The sequence below is a fragment of the Euleptes europaea genome, chromosome 14 (assembly GCF_029931775.1).
Source record: "Euleptes europaea isolate rEulEur1 chromosome 14, rEulEur1.hap1, whole genome shotgun sequence".
NCBI lineage: Eukaryota > Metazoa > Chordata > Lepidosauria > Squamata > Sphaerodactylidae > Euleptes > Euleptes europaea.
The window spans coordinates 45,527,349-45,546,036 of record NC_079325.1 but is presented as its reverse complement, the minus strand read 5'-3'; the positions used below and the strand labels follow the sequence as shown (position 1 = coordinate 45,546,036).

Here is an 18,688-nt window from a genome sequence, read left to right as displayed (position 1 = left end):
CAGCGGAAACTCAACCCCCTTCTGACTATATATATTACTCTTCCAACACACTTTGACACTGAGAGACACTGTCCTTCAGTGTTACTCCTCTGAAGATGCCTGCCACAGCTGCTGGCGAAACATCAGGAAAGAAAATACCAAGACCACGGTCACACAGCCCGGATAACCTACAAGAACCGATGAACTCTGACCGTGAAAGCCTTCGACAATATTTTGTACTGATCACTATGTGTAATCCACCTTGAGACCACACAAGAAAGGCGGACTATAAATAACGTCAATAAATACACAAAAGAAAATTATGCTTTATTCGTTTTATTACCCTTTTATATTGTATGCCCCTTCGTGGCCTTTTAAAATAGAAAATCAGTTGGTATGTTTCTGAAGTAAATAAATCAACTGACAGACCCTAGGAACTGATGCCGATTTAATTTGCCTTGCATCTGTGCAGGGAAGGTATGATCACGCCTCCCCACCTCCTAAAGCAATGTGTTTCAAATATCCTCTTTGGAGACACAAACACACATCATTCTTTGCAGGTTAGCTCGCCCCAAAGGCTGTCGAACTGGCAATGTTTTGGATGGGTACAAAATATGCAGGTCGATGAGTCAAGCCAGCAGCCACGAAGCAAGTGGGCAACAATTTCCACCGCAGCCGTAAACACTGACTCAGCCCTCAGTCATCGCCTTTCTGCTTTACAAATGAGGACTTGGCCCAAACATGCCCCAGCATTGGTTTGATCACCCAGCTACAATTTTGCAAGGCACGGAAATGACGGGAATTGTGTGCTTGCAGCCTTGCTCTGACGGAATTGACTGCAAGGAAGGTACTCAGGCTAGGACTTTCATTCAAGGAAACATTCCTACGGTGTCAGTAATAATTCCCTACCTCTGAAAGGATTCCCACCACCCTCGGAGGGTCACAGAGTTGCCAGGTTGCTTAGATTAGCGGGCAATTCCCATCCAATCCAGTGCCCGGCTTGGAAACAGGGATCGTGTGCATGCGCTGCCGCACCGACACGATCGCGTCACTTCTGGTTTACACCCAAAATAGAGTTGCCAACCTCCAGGTACTACCTGGAGATCTCCTGCTGTTATGACTGATCTCCAGCCAATAGAGATCAGTTCCCCTGGAGAAAATGGCCACTTTGGCAACTGGACTCTATGGCATTGAAGTCCCCCCCCTCCTCAAACCTGGCCCTCCTCAGGATCCGCCCCAAAAATCTCCCGCCGGTGGCGAAGAGGGACCTGGCAACCCTAACCCGAAAGCGCCGCATCACAACGGAGAGTGGTAAAAGGCCCGCTGCGATGCGGCACTTCCGGTTGTACCGGAAGTGATGCGATTGCATCAGTGCGGCCGCGCACACTATCCCTGTCTCAGCTCTAACCAAAAAAAACTTCCTGCCGGAGCTGAGGAGTCCCCTGGCAACCAGACTCTGAGGCCTTCCTTCAGTCCCTTTGCCTTTGAATTGGGGTGGGGGGAGGAACTGTACCTCTAGCAGCAATTTCACTTACTTCCGTGGCTTCCTGGAAGAGCCGGGAACGTGATAACCTGGCTTGCATTTATATTTGCAAAAGGAGCCCACTTTGTGTTTCCCTTCATGGCAACGAGTGGTCTGGAGATCTGCGTTGGGAACCAGCGGAGGAGCTCGGCACATCAGCTCACAAAGGGCCTCTGGGAAGGACCACAGCCCATCCTCCATGCATGTCAAGTTGCTGTTGTTTCCTGTGAAGGACAGAAGGCAGCATTAGTTGCGGCAGATGGTTATAAGAAACCTGGTGCGCGGAAGGCCATCCACTTTATGTCATCACCCTAGGCGCTAGTTTCCTTTTGTATTTTTAAAATTTATATCCTGCTTTCCAAAGCAGATTACCACATTGTTCTCCCTTCCTCCATTTTACCATCACAACAACCCTGTGGAGTAGGAGAGCCAGCATGGTGCAGTGGTTAAGAGCGGTGATTTGGAGCGGTGGACTCTGACCTGGAGAACCGGGTTTGATTCCCCACTCCTCCACATGAGCTGTGGACGCTAGTTTAGTGAACCTGGTTGGTTTCCCCACTCCTACACATGAAGCCAGATGGGTGACCTTAGGCCAGTCACAGCTCTTAGAGCTCTCTTAGCCCCACCTACCTCACAGGGTGTCTGTTGTGGGGAGAGGAAGGGAAGGTGATTGTAAGCCATTTGATTCTTCCTTAAGTGGTAGAGAAAGTTGGCATATAAAAACCTCCTCCTCCTCCTCCTCTTTCTCTTTCTTCTTCTTCTTCTTCTTCTTTGCCAAATACCAGCTGGCAGGCAGGCAAAAGCAGGCCAGTTGAAAGGGAGGGGGTTAAAGTCACTTCTGGGTTTATTCCGGGAGTGACAGGGACGCTCTAGCACATTCGTCCGAAGACTCTATGGAAACCAGCCCCACCACAACTCTATGGAACCCTCCACCCCCACTACAACAAAGCTCCTGCTGGTTGCAAGGGGGGACTTGGCAACCCAAGGTCATGCAGCAAGCTTCCATGGAACGACAGGGGATTTGAACCCAAGTTATCTCCAGTCTTCTGTCATTCTAAGCCCTGTGCCGCATTGGCTGCCAGTCAGGCAATCAAGCCCTGAACTGTTTCCTTCACTGAAAGATCGGGCCTCGTTGTCACCTACATGGACAACCAGCATCTGAGCTATACCACAAGTTGGAATGTTCCTCTATACAAAAGATCCCCTGCACAGAGAAAAGCAACTAGTAAAAATGGATACTTGTCTTGATGCATACCCAAGGATCAGAGGAGCATGTCTATTACATTAGGTGCTGTGGAACACAGGCAGGATAATACTGCTGCAGTCATCTTGCTTGTGGGCTTCCTAGAAGCACCTCGTTGGCCACTGTGTGAACAGACTGCTGGACTTGATGGACCTTGGCCTGAACCAGCAGGGCCTTTCTTATGTTCTTAGATGTTAGGAAGTTCTAGCTCCCTGATGTGCTAATTTTCTAGGGATTCCCTTTTTTCATAGGATGGCGAAGCATTCAGATATGGAGTGAGGTCCTCCCCTGCAGTCTGAAGTGGTACAGCCTGGCCAGAACTTTGTCCTTGAGTTATGCTCACAGAGTGTTCTGAATCAGAAATGTTGCAAGACTCTTCATTAATGTTCTCTGTTGTGTTCACTTACCCAATGAAATGTCACTTCCACTTCAAGTTTTGCCTACGTTATGAATGCATAACTTATACTTTATAAAGTGATCTCTCAAGTATTATTATTAATCTGTTATTTATATTACACCTTCTCAGACCATCAAATTCCAGGGGGTCTCTCCACAAACAGAAGTGAGCTGTAGCTCACGAAAGCGCATACCCTGCCAGAAATTTTGTTAGTCTTTAAGGTGCTACTGGACTCTGGCTCTTTTCTACTGCTACAGACAGACTAAAAGGGCTACCCATCATGATCAATCCACAAATAAGATCGACTAATTTAGAACCTCGAAGTCTGGGGAGAATTTCATAATTATCTGCACTGTGGAAGATTCTCTGAGGAGCCATGACACCCTAAGAGGCAAACAAGCTTATTGTCACAGGTGTTGTCATAGGCAGCAGCCTATTTTCAACTGTAGCTAAAAAGGCACATGCAATCGTGGGCTGTATCAACCGAAGTATAGTGTCCAGATCACGTGACGTGATGTTATTGCTTTACTCTGCTCTGGTTAGCCCTCACCTAGAGTATTGCGTTCAGTTTTGGGCACTGCAATTTAAGAAGGATGTAGACAAACTGGAATGTGTCCAGATGAGGGCAACAAAAATGGTGAGGGGTCTGGAGAACAAGTCCTGTGAGGAAAGGTTGAAGGAGCTGGGTATGTTTAGCCTGAAGAAGACTGAGAGGGGATATGATAACCATCTTCAGGTACTTGAAGGGCTGCCATATTGCAGATGATGCAGAGTTGTTTTCTGTTGCCCCAGGAGGTTGGACCAGAACCAATGGGTTGAAATTAAATCAAAAGAGTTTCTGTCTAGACATTAGGAAGAATTTTCTAACAGTCAGAGCGGTTACTCAATGGAACAGGCTTCCTCAGGAGGTGGTAAGCTCTCTTTCCCTGGAGGTTTTTAAGCAGAGGCTAGATGGCCATCTGTCAGCAATGCTGATTCTTAGGCAGATCAAGAGAGGGAGGGCATCTTGCCCATCTTCTGGGCATGGAGTAGGGGTCACTGGGGGTGTGGGGGGAGGTGGTTGTGAATTTCCTGCATTGTGCAGGGGGTTGGATTAGATGACCCTGGTGGTCCCTTCCGATTCTATGATCTTCTTCATTAGATGTTTTACCTAAATGGAACTGTGTAGCAGGAGAAATCAACATTGTGAATGAAGGAAAAACAGGAAGGGGTGAGGCTCAGAAACCCTGCCATGACCAGAAGAAAACAAAGAAGGGGAGCAACCTCTTGCAGGCCTTTCAAAAATCCTCCATCTCTCCTGACCACTCTGAGCTGTTGAGATATTTTTGTGCAGTTAAAAAACAAAACAAAACTCCTTCGCTCCTGGGCCTGCTGCTTTGTTTTCTCTTGCCTGACTCACCCAGTGTGTCCGCGGTCCCGCATGGATGATCTCATACTTGCTACGGCAGGGTGATGAACTGTGACATTAGAAAACAGTGGCTTGTATGACATCAGTGATTGAATTAGTAGTGAGTCATCCAGTCTCCCTTCTCAAGAAGCTTGCTGGCTGAGTTTTATTAGTCATTGGTGGTGATTCGGCATCCAGAACTTCTCTTACCCGTTTTGCATTGACAACTACTGTCCAAGAGTTGCAGTCATGCCGAAGCTGGGAGCAGCACAGGCCTCGGGCTATTTTGGAAGGAGGGATGAGCAAAGGTTCCCTGTTCTGTACGTAACTGTTCACATTGTAGTCAACGGTTTTAGTTCTTGGCTTTTCGCTCTTGGGTTCAGAGGTTCGTTGGCATTGGCATGTATCCAATCGCCTGTGCGTGGAAGGCTCACAGAGTTCACAGAGGCCATGTTCTCCTCCCATGTTTCTGAAGTGTCTTCTGACCCCTGGAAAGATCATTCCCTGGTAGGTTTACCAGGCAGGGCCTGGCATCCGGCGAGGTGGGGCTTACCACAGTTGTGCCCCTCACTGGTGACTTAATGACATCACCAGTGATGCGCTGACATCCCTCCCCCTGCTCCCAGAAGTCACATCAGCATTTCACCAGGGGATGATGGGGATGCTCTGGCATTTGGACAAAACTGTAGGTATAGGTTTTTTCCAAATGGCAGAATGTACCTGGAGTCCCCTGGTGAGGTTAGCAGCTCAGATCTGAGAATTCATAATACCAATTAATTTGACTAATTTCCTAATCAAAGCTTGCAGAGGCATCCTGGATAGCCCAGATTTGCCTGATCTTGTCAGAGTTAGGAAACTAAGGAGGGTCCGCCATTTTTAATACTTGGATGGGAGACCATCAAGGAAGACAAGGGTTGCTATGCAGAGGAAGGCAACGGCACACCACCTCTGCTTACCTCTTGCCTTGAAAACGCCTTCAGGGGTTGCCATAAATCAGTTGCAACTTGACAGCACTTAATTATATTATTAAGCTAGTAGAATCACTATATTCCTGGGCAGTGAGTGCCAAACGTTACTTCCACGTTGTGTGAAGAGGTACTTCCATTTGTCTTTCCTAAACTTGCCTAAGGCCCCTGCGGTCGAGTCTTTGCTGACCTGAGAATATGATTAGGACACTTTACACCTCAAATTTGTGTACCTGAACATATGAAGCTGCCTTATACTGAATCAGACCAATGGTCCATCGTCAGTATTGTCTACTCAGATGGCAGCGGCTCTCCAGGGAATCCGGTAGAGGTATTTCACATCCCCTCCTGCCTCATCCTTTAAACTGGAGATGCCAGGGTTTGAACCAGAGACCTTCTGCTTGCCAAACAGATTCTCTACCACTAAGCCATGGCCCCCTCCCCAAGAATAGTAAATCTCTGCCTTCATCCATTTGAGCAGGTTTTATTTTTCACATTATCCATTATATCAAGAGGTTCGTTCTAAGTTTATCTCCCCCTGGCTTAGTCGGCATTCCAGCCATTCAGGTCAGGACAGGAGCAAACTAAAATGTTGCTTATAGACAAAAATCCACAGGTTACAGTAGGAACGGCTAAGTTTTGTGCAGCAGCCTGTAGAATCCGCCAGACGCTGCTGAGAACACCGGTGTGTCAATAATTTTAATGGGTAGTTTATATAGTTTGCAAAGAATCCAAACAACTTTTTTTTTTACTATTTGTATTAACCTGTGGGTAGAGCGTAACACTAAGGGTTTTAATGGTAAATTGTGCTGTGCTGGTCTATGACTGTTTTTAATAAAGATTGATTGATATTTTTCATATGAATACCATTAGAGTTGTGTCCTGCCTTTCAACTAAGGAGCTCGGTTTAGAGGTACTGCAGCCTCACACCAACTGTGTAGGCTAGGCTAGGCCAGGGTAGAACCTTTATCTTTGTGCCACCCAGTGCCGTACCCAGGGTGGAGCCGGTGGGTGTACCCCCCCAACTGAGACACTGCTTGCCCCACCTATGAATTAATTGGAGACATGAAAGCTATCATTAAAATATGAAAGCGTATTTTCAAAATCTGATATGTGTGTGTGTGTGTGTGGGGGGGGAACTGCCAGGGGCGGTTGCCCTGAAAAAATGGTCCTGCCCCAAGTTCTACCCACACGACCTGCCCAGTACTGCCTTCTTTTGATTAAAATTCCAGATATCTCAACATCGTTCTCAATCCTAACCAAGCTTAACTGATCCAGAAGACCCCTCTTTAGCTCCTGCAATTGAACATGGCTGGGTGATTTAAATGGGAAGGGGTCACGGTAGAAAGGGGTTCATTATAAGCAGGAGAAAGCTTCCCAGCTTAAGTGAAAAACAGAAGGCTTTCTCTGCTAATTGAAAGTGGGACGGAGTCGTAGAATTCAGCTTAGCGGAAAGGAGTTGGAATATGCTACGCATTGACACTTGGGCTTAGTAAGACCTTTCAAGGTTTCTCTAACTTACGGGTGGACCATAAGTTAAATATGAGCAGCCAATGTGATTCAGCGACAAAAACATCCAAATCACAAGAGGTCATAGTTCTGCTGTACACTGCATTGGTCAGGCCGCACCTTGAGTATTATGTGCAGCTAGGGAGGCCTCACTTCAAAAAGGATGTGGACAGAATCGAGCACGTGCGCAGGAGAGTGACGAGGATGATCAGGGGCCTGGAGACCAAGCCCAATGAGGAAAGGCTAAGGGAGTTGGGAATGTTTAGTCTGGAGAAGAGGAGGTTGAGGGGGGACATGATAGCTCTCTTTAAGTATTTGAAGGGCTGTCACTTAGAAGAGGGCAGGGAGCTGTTCCTGTTGGAAGCAGAGGACAGGACTCGAAATAATTGGTTTAAATTGCGGGCGGAAAGGTACCAGCTGGATATTAGGGAGGTGGTGAGCTCCCCCTCTCTGGCAGTCTTTAAGCAGAGGCTGGGCAAACACTTGTCAGAGAGGCTCTAGGCTGATCATGCATTAAGCAGGGGGTTGGACTAGATGGCCTGCATGCCCCCTTCCAGCTCTATGATTCTATGATAACATGACAGCCCCACCTTAACAAGATAGGTTGGCTATGGCCCCTACAGGCCACCCAGAGAGCTTCATGGCAGAACAGGATTTTGAATCTGGGTTTCCTACATCCAAACTCCACTGACTGCAGCTCACCAGCTACCCAGCCTCTGCTCACCAGCTACCAGGGCCGGATTTAGGTTTGATGAGGCCCTAAGCTATTGAAGGTAATGGGGCCCTTTATATGTCCAGCTGTCCTTTGTCAACAACAAATCGTCACTGTTTTTTGTGTTGAATATATGCTTTTTGGTAATTTATGGCCCATTTGCACATAACAAAATATGTATTTTATCAAAGTAATTGTTGAACTGAAATACAATTAAGAAGACGGGGCCCATTACTTACTTCATAGGAGCCTACACTACACAAAACACTGTTGCTGTATGTAGGTTTTATTTTATTTGCTTTTTATGTTATATTTTGGAAATGTACATCCAGGGTTTTTTTTCCTTTAAATTTTTTTGGGGCCCCCAAGAGAGTAGGGCTCTAAGCTATAGCTTGTTTAGCTTATACGTAAATCCGGCACTGCCAGCTACCCAACCTCTGCTTCCCATGCACACTTGTAAGAACCCTGAATAAGAACTTCCCAGTCACCAGAACCATTTCAGACCAGCCATTTCCTTTTTCCTTGTTACCTTTCAGCACAGCTGGGGATTTGCACGTGAAGGAGCATCGCTTGCCGAAGGTGGTTCCCTCGCTGCAGTTGAAGGATGCTGGGTAGACATGGTACTGGTCGGGGATGCCGCAGTCGATGGGCTCGCAGGCCACCTGCTTGTTCCATTTCCCATCTACACATGTCATGGTGATGCTGGACTCCAGCTGGAAGAAGAAGAGTTGGTTTTTATATGGCGATTTTTTCTGCCTTTTGAAGGAGAATCAAACTTGCTTCCAATCTCCTTCCCTTCCTCTCCCCGCAACAGACACCTTGTGAGGTAGGCGTGGCTGAGAGAGTTAGAAGAGAACTGCGACTAGCCCAAGGTCACCCAGCAGGCTTCATGCGTAGGTGTGCCGAAACCAATCTGGTTCACCAGATTAGAGTCCACCGCTCTTAACCACTACACCACACTGGAGGAGGATCAATGCATTCAGGCAGTGGTGGATCCACTCTTTAAAGCCTGAGGGATATCTATACAATGGAAGCCTGAACCGCTGGCAGCTGACATGTCAATTTATCAGTGTGTAAGCTGGGCCATGCCCAAACATTGACAAAATCGACATAAAGAAAGACTAGCCATGGTATGCAATTGAAATTTTCAGTGATCAACATTTAGGGTGAAGGTATGGTATTGTCTTAGGCTGGAGACATGGTAACATGGTAATGGACCTCACAGTGGGTCTTTTACCTGTAATGTGATCCTGACTTTGATTTACAGACATACATGCTAACAAACATAATGGTGGTGAATAGGGTTGTCAACTTCCAGGCGTGGCTGGAGATCTTTTGCTATTAAGCCTGATCTGCAGGCAACAGAGATCAGTTCACCTGGAGAAAATGGCCACTTTGGAAGGTGGACTGTATGATATTATACCCCATTGAAGTCCCTCCCCAAACCTCATTGTACTCAGGCTCCATCCCCAAAATCTCCAGGTATTTCCCAACCTGGAGCTGGCTGTCAGTTTCAGGCGTCTGTCCTTAGCATCCCATAAGCAAACTCATCCAGGAAGGTAGCTCTGAAGCAGTAATACTTTATTAGGAGCAAAAGACAGATTAAAGGACTGACTGCCTACAGGTAGGTGAGGCTAGTAATGGGGAACACAGACAGGTTACACGTTAAAGACACTATGGACTGAAAAGGTAAACATTGCTAGGCAACCTCGAGATAAGCGGTTCCCAGGAAGACAGACTAAACATTATCACAGCTGCAGAAAACAGGATGAGCGAAACTGTACACAGAAGTTCATAGGCATGAGAACCAAGGACTTGACGTGTGGCCAGAACCTGGCCTGACTCATGTCAAGAGCCTTTGCAAAGGTTTGACACTGGCAACCCTTGTGGTGAACCCCTCAACCTTTCTTGCCTAGGGTTGCCAACTGCCAGGTAGTAGCAGGAGATCTCCTGCTAATTCAACTGATCTCCAGCCGATAGAGATCAGATCACCTGGAGAAAAACGGCCGCTTTGGCAATTGAACTCTGGCACTGAAGTCCCTCCCCAAACCCCGCCCTCTTCAGGCTCCGCCCCCAAAATCTCCCACCGGTTGCGAAGAGGGACCTGGCAACCCTATTCTTGCCCCTCCCCTCTTTAGGGGTGATTTAGAATTTTTCATCCTTTCTGTTTTGACTTCCCAAACCACATTTTGATTTTGCTTCTCCCTTGTGTGAATCGAATCCATGAGTCTTCACTTGCAAGCCATTTTCTGTTTGCTTCTGCTAAATCCCCCCCCCATGTACGAATTCCTCAACCCTATTTATGTGTTAATAAATTGTTACTAGACATACTATCTACATGCGGCATTTAAAAATGGTAAGATGTGTGTAGCAATATGAAGGAATCTATAAAACTTACAGCCAACAGCAGAGTATCAAAAATCACTGATGAAAAATACAAATGCATAGTTTGTTTATATGTTAGTAAATATAAATATGGTAAAAGGTAAAGGTAGTCTCCTGTGCAAGCACCAGGTCATTCCTGATCCATGGGGTGATGTCACATCATGATGTTTACTAGGCAGACTTTGTTTACGGGGTGGTTTGCCAGTGCCTTCCCCAGTCATCTTCCCTTTACCCCCAGCAAGCTGGGTACTCATTTGACCGACCTCGGAAGGATGGGAGGCTGAGTCAACCTTGAGCCGGCTACCTGAAACCAACTTCCGTTGGGATCGAACTCAGGTTGTGAGCAGAGCTTGGACTGCAGTACTGCAGCTTACCACTCTGCGCCCTTAGATACTTGTTTTGGTATTTAATGCGAGTGGCTTCTGCTGGTATATGTGTCTCATGGATCTTTGTCTCTCCTTCACCCCCAGCAAGCTTGGTACTCATTTTACTGACCTCGGAAGGATAGAAGGCTGAGTCAACCTTGAGCCGGCTACCTGAAACCAACTTCTGCTGGGACTGAACTCAGGTCATGAGCAGAGCTTTGACTGCAGTACTGCAGCTTACCACTCTATGCCATGGGCTCAGGTGAAAAGGAAAGGGTAAAAAAACTCAGTCAGACATCAAGCCTTGGCAAGTCATGAGGAGCGGAGGTTCCTTATTTTGTTTCTTTTGGTATTTGTTTATATTTCGTCAGAAAATCCTCTGCTTGTTGGTTTTATAAATCTATTTGTACTGCATACAGTTTCCATATGTCACCTATGCAGCAGTCATGTCTAGTATAATGCACTTAATTTTTAAAACATACATTTAATTTATAATGTCAATTTATTAATGCCCAAGCAATATTGAAAATGTGTACATTTTCCAAGGGGGGATTCATTGCAAGGAAGCAGAAATTTGGCGCAAAAAAATAGAACTATGAGGTTACAGAGGAGACGTGAAATCAAAACAGGGATGCTGAAGTCGAAAACACAGGGATGAGAGACTTGAAATAATCCCTAGCTGCGACTAACTGTATGCCACTATGCCCGCCCCCAAAATTTGGAGAGTGACTCCAGAATAAAGGGCTTGCAAAGATCCAAACCAAACGGGACGCATACACATGGAGAGAGGAAGAGGCCATACCTACCACAAGGCTGATAGACCGGCTATGCCCCCGGGAGATATCTGATTCAGGGGGCTGGCAGAGGCGGGAGCCCTGCTCTGCCAAGCATTGATGTGCGCTTTTGAAAGCAGGGGAATTTTTTCTTGCACACATCAAAGAGAACCGGGACCCCCATTTGCCAAGATGTCCTAATGGCTTCAGCAGGTTCGGATCTGTCTGCCTTTGATATATCGCTGCTGCCGGATGGGAAAAGCAGTTCTCCCATGCACCTCCTGGCCGGGGAAGCGCAGTGGCTTCCCCAAATGGGCACCAGTCCTCCCCTCCCCCACATCATGTGCCAAACCAGCACACCTATCTAAAACAGGTGGGGCGGGGGTACTCTACTCTGTTCCTGGGAAGGGGTGGAGGGGATGGCATGATTCTTCTCTCTCCACTTTTCCAAACTGGTTATCATTGAGTTTAAATGGCAGGTAAGTGGGGGTTGCAAGCAGCAGACAGAAAGTTACAGGATGGTTTTATCCAATGTTATTTATTTGTACTCAGTTTTACTCAAATTTATGTTCTTTCTTTTATATGCCAATAAAGGCTTGTGTTGTGTGGTAAGGACATTTTTGTTTTCGGACCAAGTTCAAAGCGACAGTTTTAGGCTTTTAACTCTCACATAACATCCCTCCCTAAAACATACATGCTGTGAAATGTCCTCAGGTACGGCTGGAAGAGAGACCTCCAAATGCCCTATCGCTAATAGCTATGGCTGCCAGGTCCCCCCTCTCCTCCGGCCGGAGACTTTTTGGGCAGAGCTGAGGGGATCTCGCGCACACGTGCACACGCCCCGACGCGCATGTGCGTCACTTACGGTTTTTCTCCCTCTTCCATAATACTAGAACACAGGGTCATCTGCTAAAGCTGGAGAGTGAGAGATTCAAAACAGATAAAAGGAAATATTTTTTCACACAACACATAGTTAAATTGTGGAACCCCCTGCCCCAGGATGTGGTGATGGCTGCCAGCTTGGAGGGCTTTAAGAGGGAGTGGACATATTCATGGAGGAGAGGGGTATTCATGGCTATTAGTTAGAATGGATACTGGTCATGGTGCATACCTATTCTCTCTAGTATCAGAGGAGCATGCCTATTATTTTGGGTGCGGTGGAACACAGGCAGGATGGGGCTGCTGCAGTCGTCTTGTTTGTGGCTTCCTAAAGGGACCTGGTTGGCCACTGTGTGAACAGACTGCTGGACTTGATGGGCCTTGGTCTGATCCAGCAGGGCCTTTCTTATGTTCTTACAACCGGAAGTGCCACCTCGGGAGGGGCCTCATACCACTCAAACTCCCAGTTTGAGTGGTAAAGGGCCCCTTGCGATGTGGCAATTCCAGTTGTAAACACATTGCAAGGGGCCTTTTACCACCGGGCACCTGGCAACCCTACTAACAGCCTTGCTCAGATCTTGCAAGCTGAGGGCTGTGGCTTCCTTTACAGAGTCAGTCCATCTCATGTTGGGTTTCCCTGCATTATTGTCTTTCCCAGTGACTCTTGTTTTCTCATAATGTGACCAAAGCACCACAAATCCTTGGGGCCGGCCTTCCTAAGAGTGACATTGGCATCTTTTGCTTGCATGGCACACATTCTAAGCCACCTCTTCTAGCACTGTTATTAGAGGAATGCAAAGCAGATTAAGTTTCACAGAAATAGATGTGCTAGCGGGGGGGGGGGGACTTTCGCTGGATCCCCCGAATAACAAGGTAACAATCCATGAATCCCTACAGCAGCAAGGTCTGCTCTTTGACCAGGCTCTTAGCTCAGAAACCCAGTTTTCTGCTTGTGATTTCCCCCTCTCCTCAAGAGGCCCGCCGCCGTGCTCGCGAGGCAGTGCACCTTCCTCTGTGCGCTGCCCACCACAGCGCCTCTAATTGAACCCACATGAGGCGGGCCTTTTCTCTTCCTGGCATGATTGATGAAACCTTTACAGAGCATTAAGGAGCTGTCAGGTTTTAAATAGCACCTCCCGACCACAGTGGCAGTAGCAAGGAGAGAAAGAGATGACACCGAGCCACCAACTGAGCCGGCCGAGCGGCGGCTTTTGAGCAAAGGAGAAGGGGGGAGCAGGAGGGGAAGAGGCCGAGGGGGGGGGAGAACAGAGGAAGGAGTGTGTGTGGGGGTTGTCAATGAACGAAAGGGAAAGGGAGAAAAAAGCAGGTCTTAGTTCCAGTCGATTATGGTTGTGAGTGTGTGTGAGTGGGGGGTCATTTATTACCCAGTGGCAAAGCTCTCAGCAGCGCATGGGAATCAGTCCAAAAGACTTGCTAGCCATTATGGTGTGCTTTGTACATGGGAGGGGGGAAGCAGAGATGATGTCAAAAGTTTTACTCCTTCCGCGTTTCAGCCACAACTCCTCGTTTCTGTCTTGTGAAAATCAAACCCACGATGGGTTTTTATTTTCAGGCCATTTTCCTCACACCACATCCCCCCCCCCCAAAAAAAAATTATACATTTTTCAATATGGTTTCTGGATCAATAACTCAGAATCACAATAATGCACAGAAAGGAGACATGTTTTATGTGTGCATGATGCATACATTGTGCACAAAAGCCATACAACCTGCCTACCCGGTACAAATGAAATGGCGAAAACCAGAGAAGAAGAAGAGTTGGTTTTTACATGCCAACTTTCTCTACCACTTAAGGGAGAATCAAACCAGCTTACAATGACCTTCCCTTCCCCTCCCCACCACAGACACCTTGTGAGGTTGGTGGGGCTGAGAGAGTGTGACTAGCCCAAGGTCGCCCAGTTGGCTTCATGTGTAGGAGTGAGGAAACAAATCCATTTCACCAGATTAGCTTCCGCTGCTCATGTGGAGGAGTGGGGGAATCAAACCCGGTTCTCCAGATCAGACTCCATTGCTCCAAACCACCACTCTTAGCCACTACACCACGCTGGTGTAGAAAGAAATGGTGTAGAAAGAAACAGAAAGAGAGAACACTGGCTCCACCCAAGAGAAAAGAGACAGATGTTTCAAGGTGTGCTGAAACTATTGGAACACACGTTGTATTCCAGGAAAACACTTAAAAAGCATGTCTGACTTTACCTTGTAAGTCACCCATGGGAGCCACAGAATGAGTGGCAAACCACCACCAGAATGTTGGCAACTTTCCACTGGCACCTGAAGTCCAGACTGTCCATTCCTCCCCACTTCCTTATTCACCTACTTCCTAAAGCTGCAACATTTAATCCATTATGCACCATTTATACAGTATTTTTATATATGACCCATGCTATTTATATGCGTGTTTGTTTGCTATACCATGCTGATTCAATGACACAGCAATAATTCTGAAAATGTGCACATTTCCCATGAAAAATCCAGTGTGAGGGAATAGAAAATGGTGAAAAAAATAAACAATTTTGGATTTGATTGTTACAAGGAAGAAGTAAAATCAAAATGGGGATTTTGAGGTTGAAACTGTGGGAATGTAAAATGCGAAATCACTCCGAGATAAGATTGGGGGTGTTTTTGCAAAATGGCTACAGGAAACAACACCAGGCCAGACAGTCTGATGTAGGGTTGCCAACCTTCAGGTACTAGCTGGAGATCTCCTGCTGTTACAACTGATCTCCAGCCAATAGAGATCAGTTCACCTGGAAAAAATGGCTGCATTGGCAACTGGGCCTCTATGGCATTGAAGTCCCTCCCCTCCCCAAACCCCGCCTCCTTCAGGCTCTGCCCCCAAAATCTCCTGCCAGTTGCAAAGTGGGACCTGGCAACCCTAGTCTGATGGTGTGACTTGGTAAACAGCACCCGTTCAAGGCCCTAAAGCTCAGTGGAGAGGAGAAGGGGATTAAATAAGTACCCGTTTGCTTTGCAAGCAGGGTTCCCTGATCAAAACCAGGCACAGTAACTGGCTGTGATCTCCACCCCCCCCCCCCATAAAAGGGGTTCCTTGCCACTGAAATGATACGGTGACTTGGTAAAACATGTTGTGCTATATTATTCGGTCTGGGGATTCTTGCACTCTCTGCCATTCCAGGCCCAACCCGAGTAACTCCTCGTTCAGTAAGTCAGGCGCATTGGAGAATTTGTTTTCTACTCCGCAGAAAAGTCCAGCTGCCGAGAGGGTTCTGGTACTGGTGCCAATTCGCGCGAATGAAGGTGGGGTGGGTGGGAAGAGGAAGAGGCCCAGCTCGCAGGGTCTCTATTTGTTTGGTAGTTGAATCGAAAGGGCTGACTCATCTACCCCTCCCCGCTAAACGTCTCCCCTTGCTAATAGTATGATGGGGCTGAGCGTATTTACAAGACACAGAGAGACCCCTGAGCGTAGCCCACCTCCCACAACTCTCCCCTTGATCAAGGTCCCTTCCTAGCCCCCCACGTGCACAGATGTACCCTGCAGCCCTTTCTTCCAGAAAGACGGCGGGACTCTTTTGCTTAAACCTCAGGATCGTCTTCCGCACAAAGAGCCAGTGATGTCCAGTGGACAGAGAGGAGTAAACAAGTGGTGGGGGCCGGGGGAGGAGGAGAGGAGAGCGGCTGCCAGCTCTGTCCTGGAAGGGACAAGAGGAAGCCAGTCAGGGATGGGGCCGTGTCAGGGTAAGATCTGGATGTCACAAAGGATGTCCAGATGGTGCCTTTGCTCTAGATGGAGACTAGAATGCCACCTCTTATTTATTTATTTTTCTTGAAAAAATTGAAGACAAACCACAGAGACTGAAACGAAGCTAACACCCTATGTAGGCCAACCTCTTCCCCAAATGACAAGCTGCCAGTGCCCTGGATCCCAGCGGGGCACCACGACCTCTGATGTTGCCCGCCCCCCCCCCCACAACTGCCCGGAATATGGGTGTTCTACTTAGCCATTCCCTATTACTATGTATGGGTGTGAAAGCTGGACAATGAAGAAAGCTGATAGGAAGAAAGTAGATTCCTTTGAAATGTGGTGTTGGAGGAGAGTGTTATCGATACCGTGGACTGCCAACAAAAATAAATCCGTGGGTTATAATCAAATCAAGTCTGAACTGACCCTAGAAGCGAAAATGACTAAACTGAGGCTGTCGTACTTTGGTCACATTATGAAAAGACAAGAGTCACTGGAAAAGACAATCATGCTAGGAAAAGTGGAAGGCAGCAGGAAAAGAGGAAGACCCAACAAGAGATGGATTGACTCTATAAAGGAAGCCATAGCCCTCATTCTGCAAGATCTGAGCAAGGCTGTCAAGGATAGGACATTTTGAAGGACATTGATTCATAGGGTCGCCATGAGTCGGAAGCGACTTGACGACACTTAACACGCACCCACACACTTAGCCATCATGGCTAACAGGTACTGGCATACTTGCCCTCCTGGAATCTGTCTAATCCCCCTTGTAAAGCTAGCAAAACTAGTAGCCATTGCTACATCTTGTGGCAATAAGTTCCACAAATTAATTATACATTTATTCTCTCAGTTGTTCAGATCTGCTGGGAGTTTGTTGTTGTTATTTTGTTTTTTTAAAAATCTTTATTTTATTTTTTCCTAAGATTTTGAGATTAAATAAAAGCCTGTTTTTTTCCTGCCATAAGTTGCTTTGTGCATGCAGCAAATAAAATGCTTCAAGTAAACAAAACAAACAAATGAAGAAACACCTTTTGGAGAAATGGAGTCTCTCCTCACCTGCCCTGTGTTATGAAGCTGTTCCATTGCTTGTGTCTAAAGACTGGAAACAGACACAGCTGAACACACAAAGCTACCTTATACTGACTCAGACCATCGATTCATCAAGATCAGTATTTTCTACTCAGACTGGCAGCAGCTCTCCAAATCTTTCACATCACCTACAACCTGGTCTTTTTAACTGGAGATGCTGGTGATGGAACCTGGGACCTTCTGTATGCCAAGAAGATGCACTACCACCGAGCTGCAGTCCCACCCTAGAATGAAGTGGCAGGATAGACAGTATTGCTTCAGATGCCAGGTATGAGGTTCACATTCTGAACACATTCCTACAAAATAATTACATCAAAGACTAAGGAGGGACAGGTAAGAGAGTTTTCTACCCGCAGGGAACTTTTTATTACAAGGAGAAGGATTGAAAGAAATTACATTTCCCACCAAGTCAGCGCAGATCATTCTACTGCTTAGTGGGGTTATTAACAAAAGAACATAAGAAAGGCCATGCTGGATCAGCCCGAGATCCATCAAGTCCAGCAATCTGTTCACACAGTGGTCAACCAGGTGCCTCTAGGAAGCCCACAAACAAGAAAACTGCAGCAGCTTTATCCTGCCTGTGTTCCACAGCACCTAATATAACAGGCATGCTCCTCTGATCCTGGAGAGAATAGGTATGCATAATGACTAGTATCCATTTTTACTAGTAGCCATGAATAGCCCTCTCCTCCATGAACACATCCACTCCCCTCTTAAAGCCTTCCAAGTTGGCAGCCATCACCACATCTTGTGGCAGGGAGTTCCACAATTTAACTATGGGTTGTGTGAAGAAATACTTCCTGTTATCTGTTTTGAATCTCTCACCCTCCAGCTTCAGTGGATGACCCCATGTTGTAGCATTATGAGAGAGGGAGAAAAGCTTCTTCCTGTCCACTCCATACCATGCATAATTTTACAGACCTCTATCATGTCTCCCCTTAACCACCTTCTTTCCAAGTTAAACAAGCTTATTGGTTATTGCACCAATGTCTTTGGAAACCTGATTCCTAGCTGTCTTGAGACTAGACAGACTGAGAAAAGGGGACACCAATGCTTTAAGTAAATAAACACCAACCAAATATAGGAAATAGGAGCCCCGTGACTCAGAGTGTTAAGCTGCAGTACTGCAGTCAAAAGCTCTGCTCACGACCTGAGTTCGATCCCAATGGAAGTCGGTTTCAGGTAGCCGGTCAAGGTTGACTCAGCCTTCCATCCTTCCGAGGTCGGTGAAATGAGTACCCAGCTTGCTGGGGATAAAGGGAAGATGACTGGGGAAGGCACTGGCAAACCACCCCGCAAACAAAGTCTGCCCTGGAAACGTCGGGATGTGACATCACCCCATGGGTCAGGAATGACCTGGTGCTTGCACAGGGGACCTTTACCTTTTAAATATAGGAAGCGGTGCATTTCAGAAGATGTGCATTTGCCCTTTACAGGCCTTCTCCCAAGCACTCCTGCTGTAGGACCGTGAGGTCTGAAAGCGCACCCCACCCACCTATCTTACAGTGGATGGCACATTGCAACAACAGACCTGGTGCTTCACAAGGTCGTCGTCTCGCTGTATCTGGAGGACGTGGCCCATTTTGCAAGTGACGTTGCACTGGGCACCGTTGAAGTGCCCCCTGCTGGTGCAAGTCACCGCCGCGTTTTCAATCTCCAGTTCATGGCAGTCAGTGGCTTTGCAAGAATAATGGACGCAGCTGTTGGGGGGAAAAATGGGAAAGTGCTTGATTAGCTCGTTGCAGATATGAAAGGTGCATCA

The 18,688-nt window shown here is 47.1% G+C and overlaps 1 protein-coding gene across 1 annotated transcript in view; it reads right to left on the bottom strand.

Moving 5' to 3' along the window:
• Positions 1-18,688, bottom strand: part of PAPPA (pappalysin 1) — a 328,178-nt gene that overhangs the window by 76,154 nt on the left and 233,336 nt on the right. The window contains exons 14-16 of the mRNA XM_056860765.1: positions 18,458-18,626; positions 8,244-8,427; positions 1,515-1,725 (exon numbers count right to left, since the gene is read on the bottom strand). Of these exons, the coding sequence (XP_056716743.1) occupies positions 1,515-1,725; positions 8,244-8,427; positions 18,458-18,626 (564 nt within the window). The remainder of the gene's footprint in view (positions 1-1,514; positions 1,726-8,243; positions 8,428-18,457; positions 18,627-18,688) is intronic.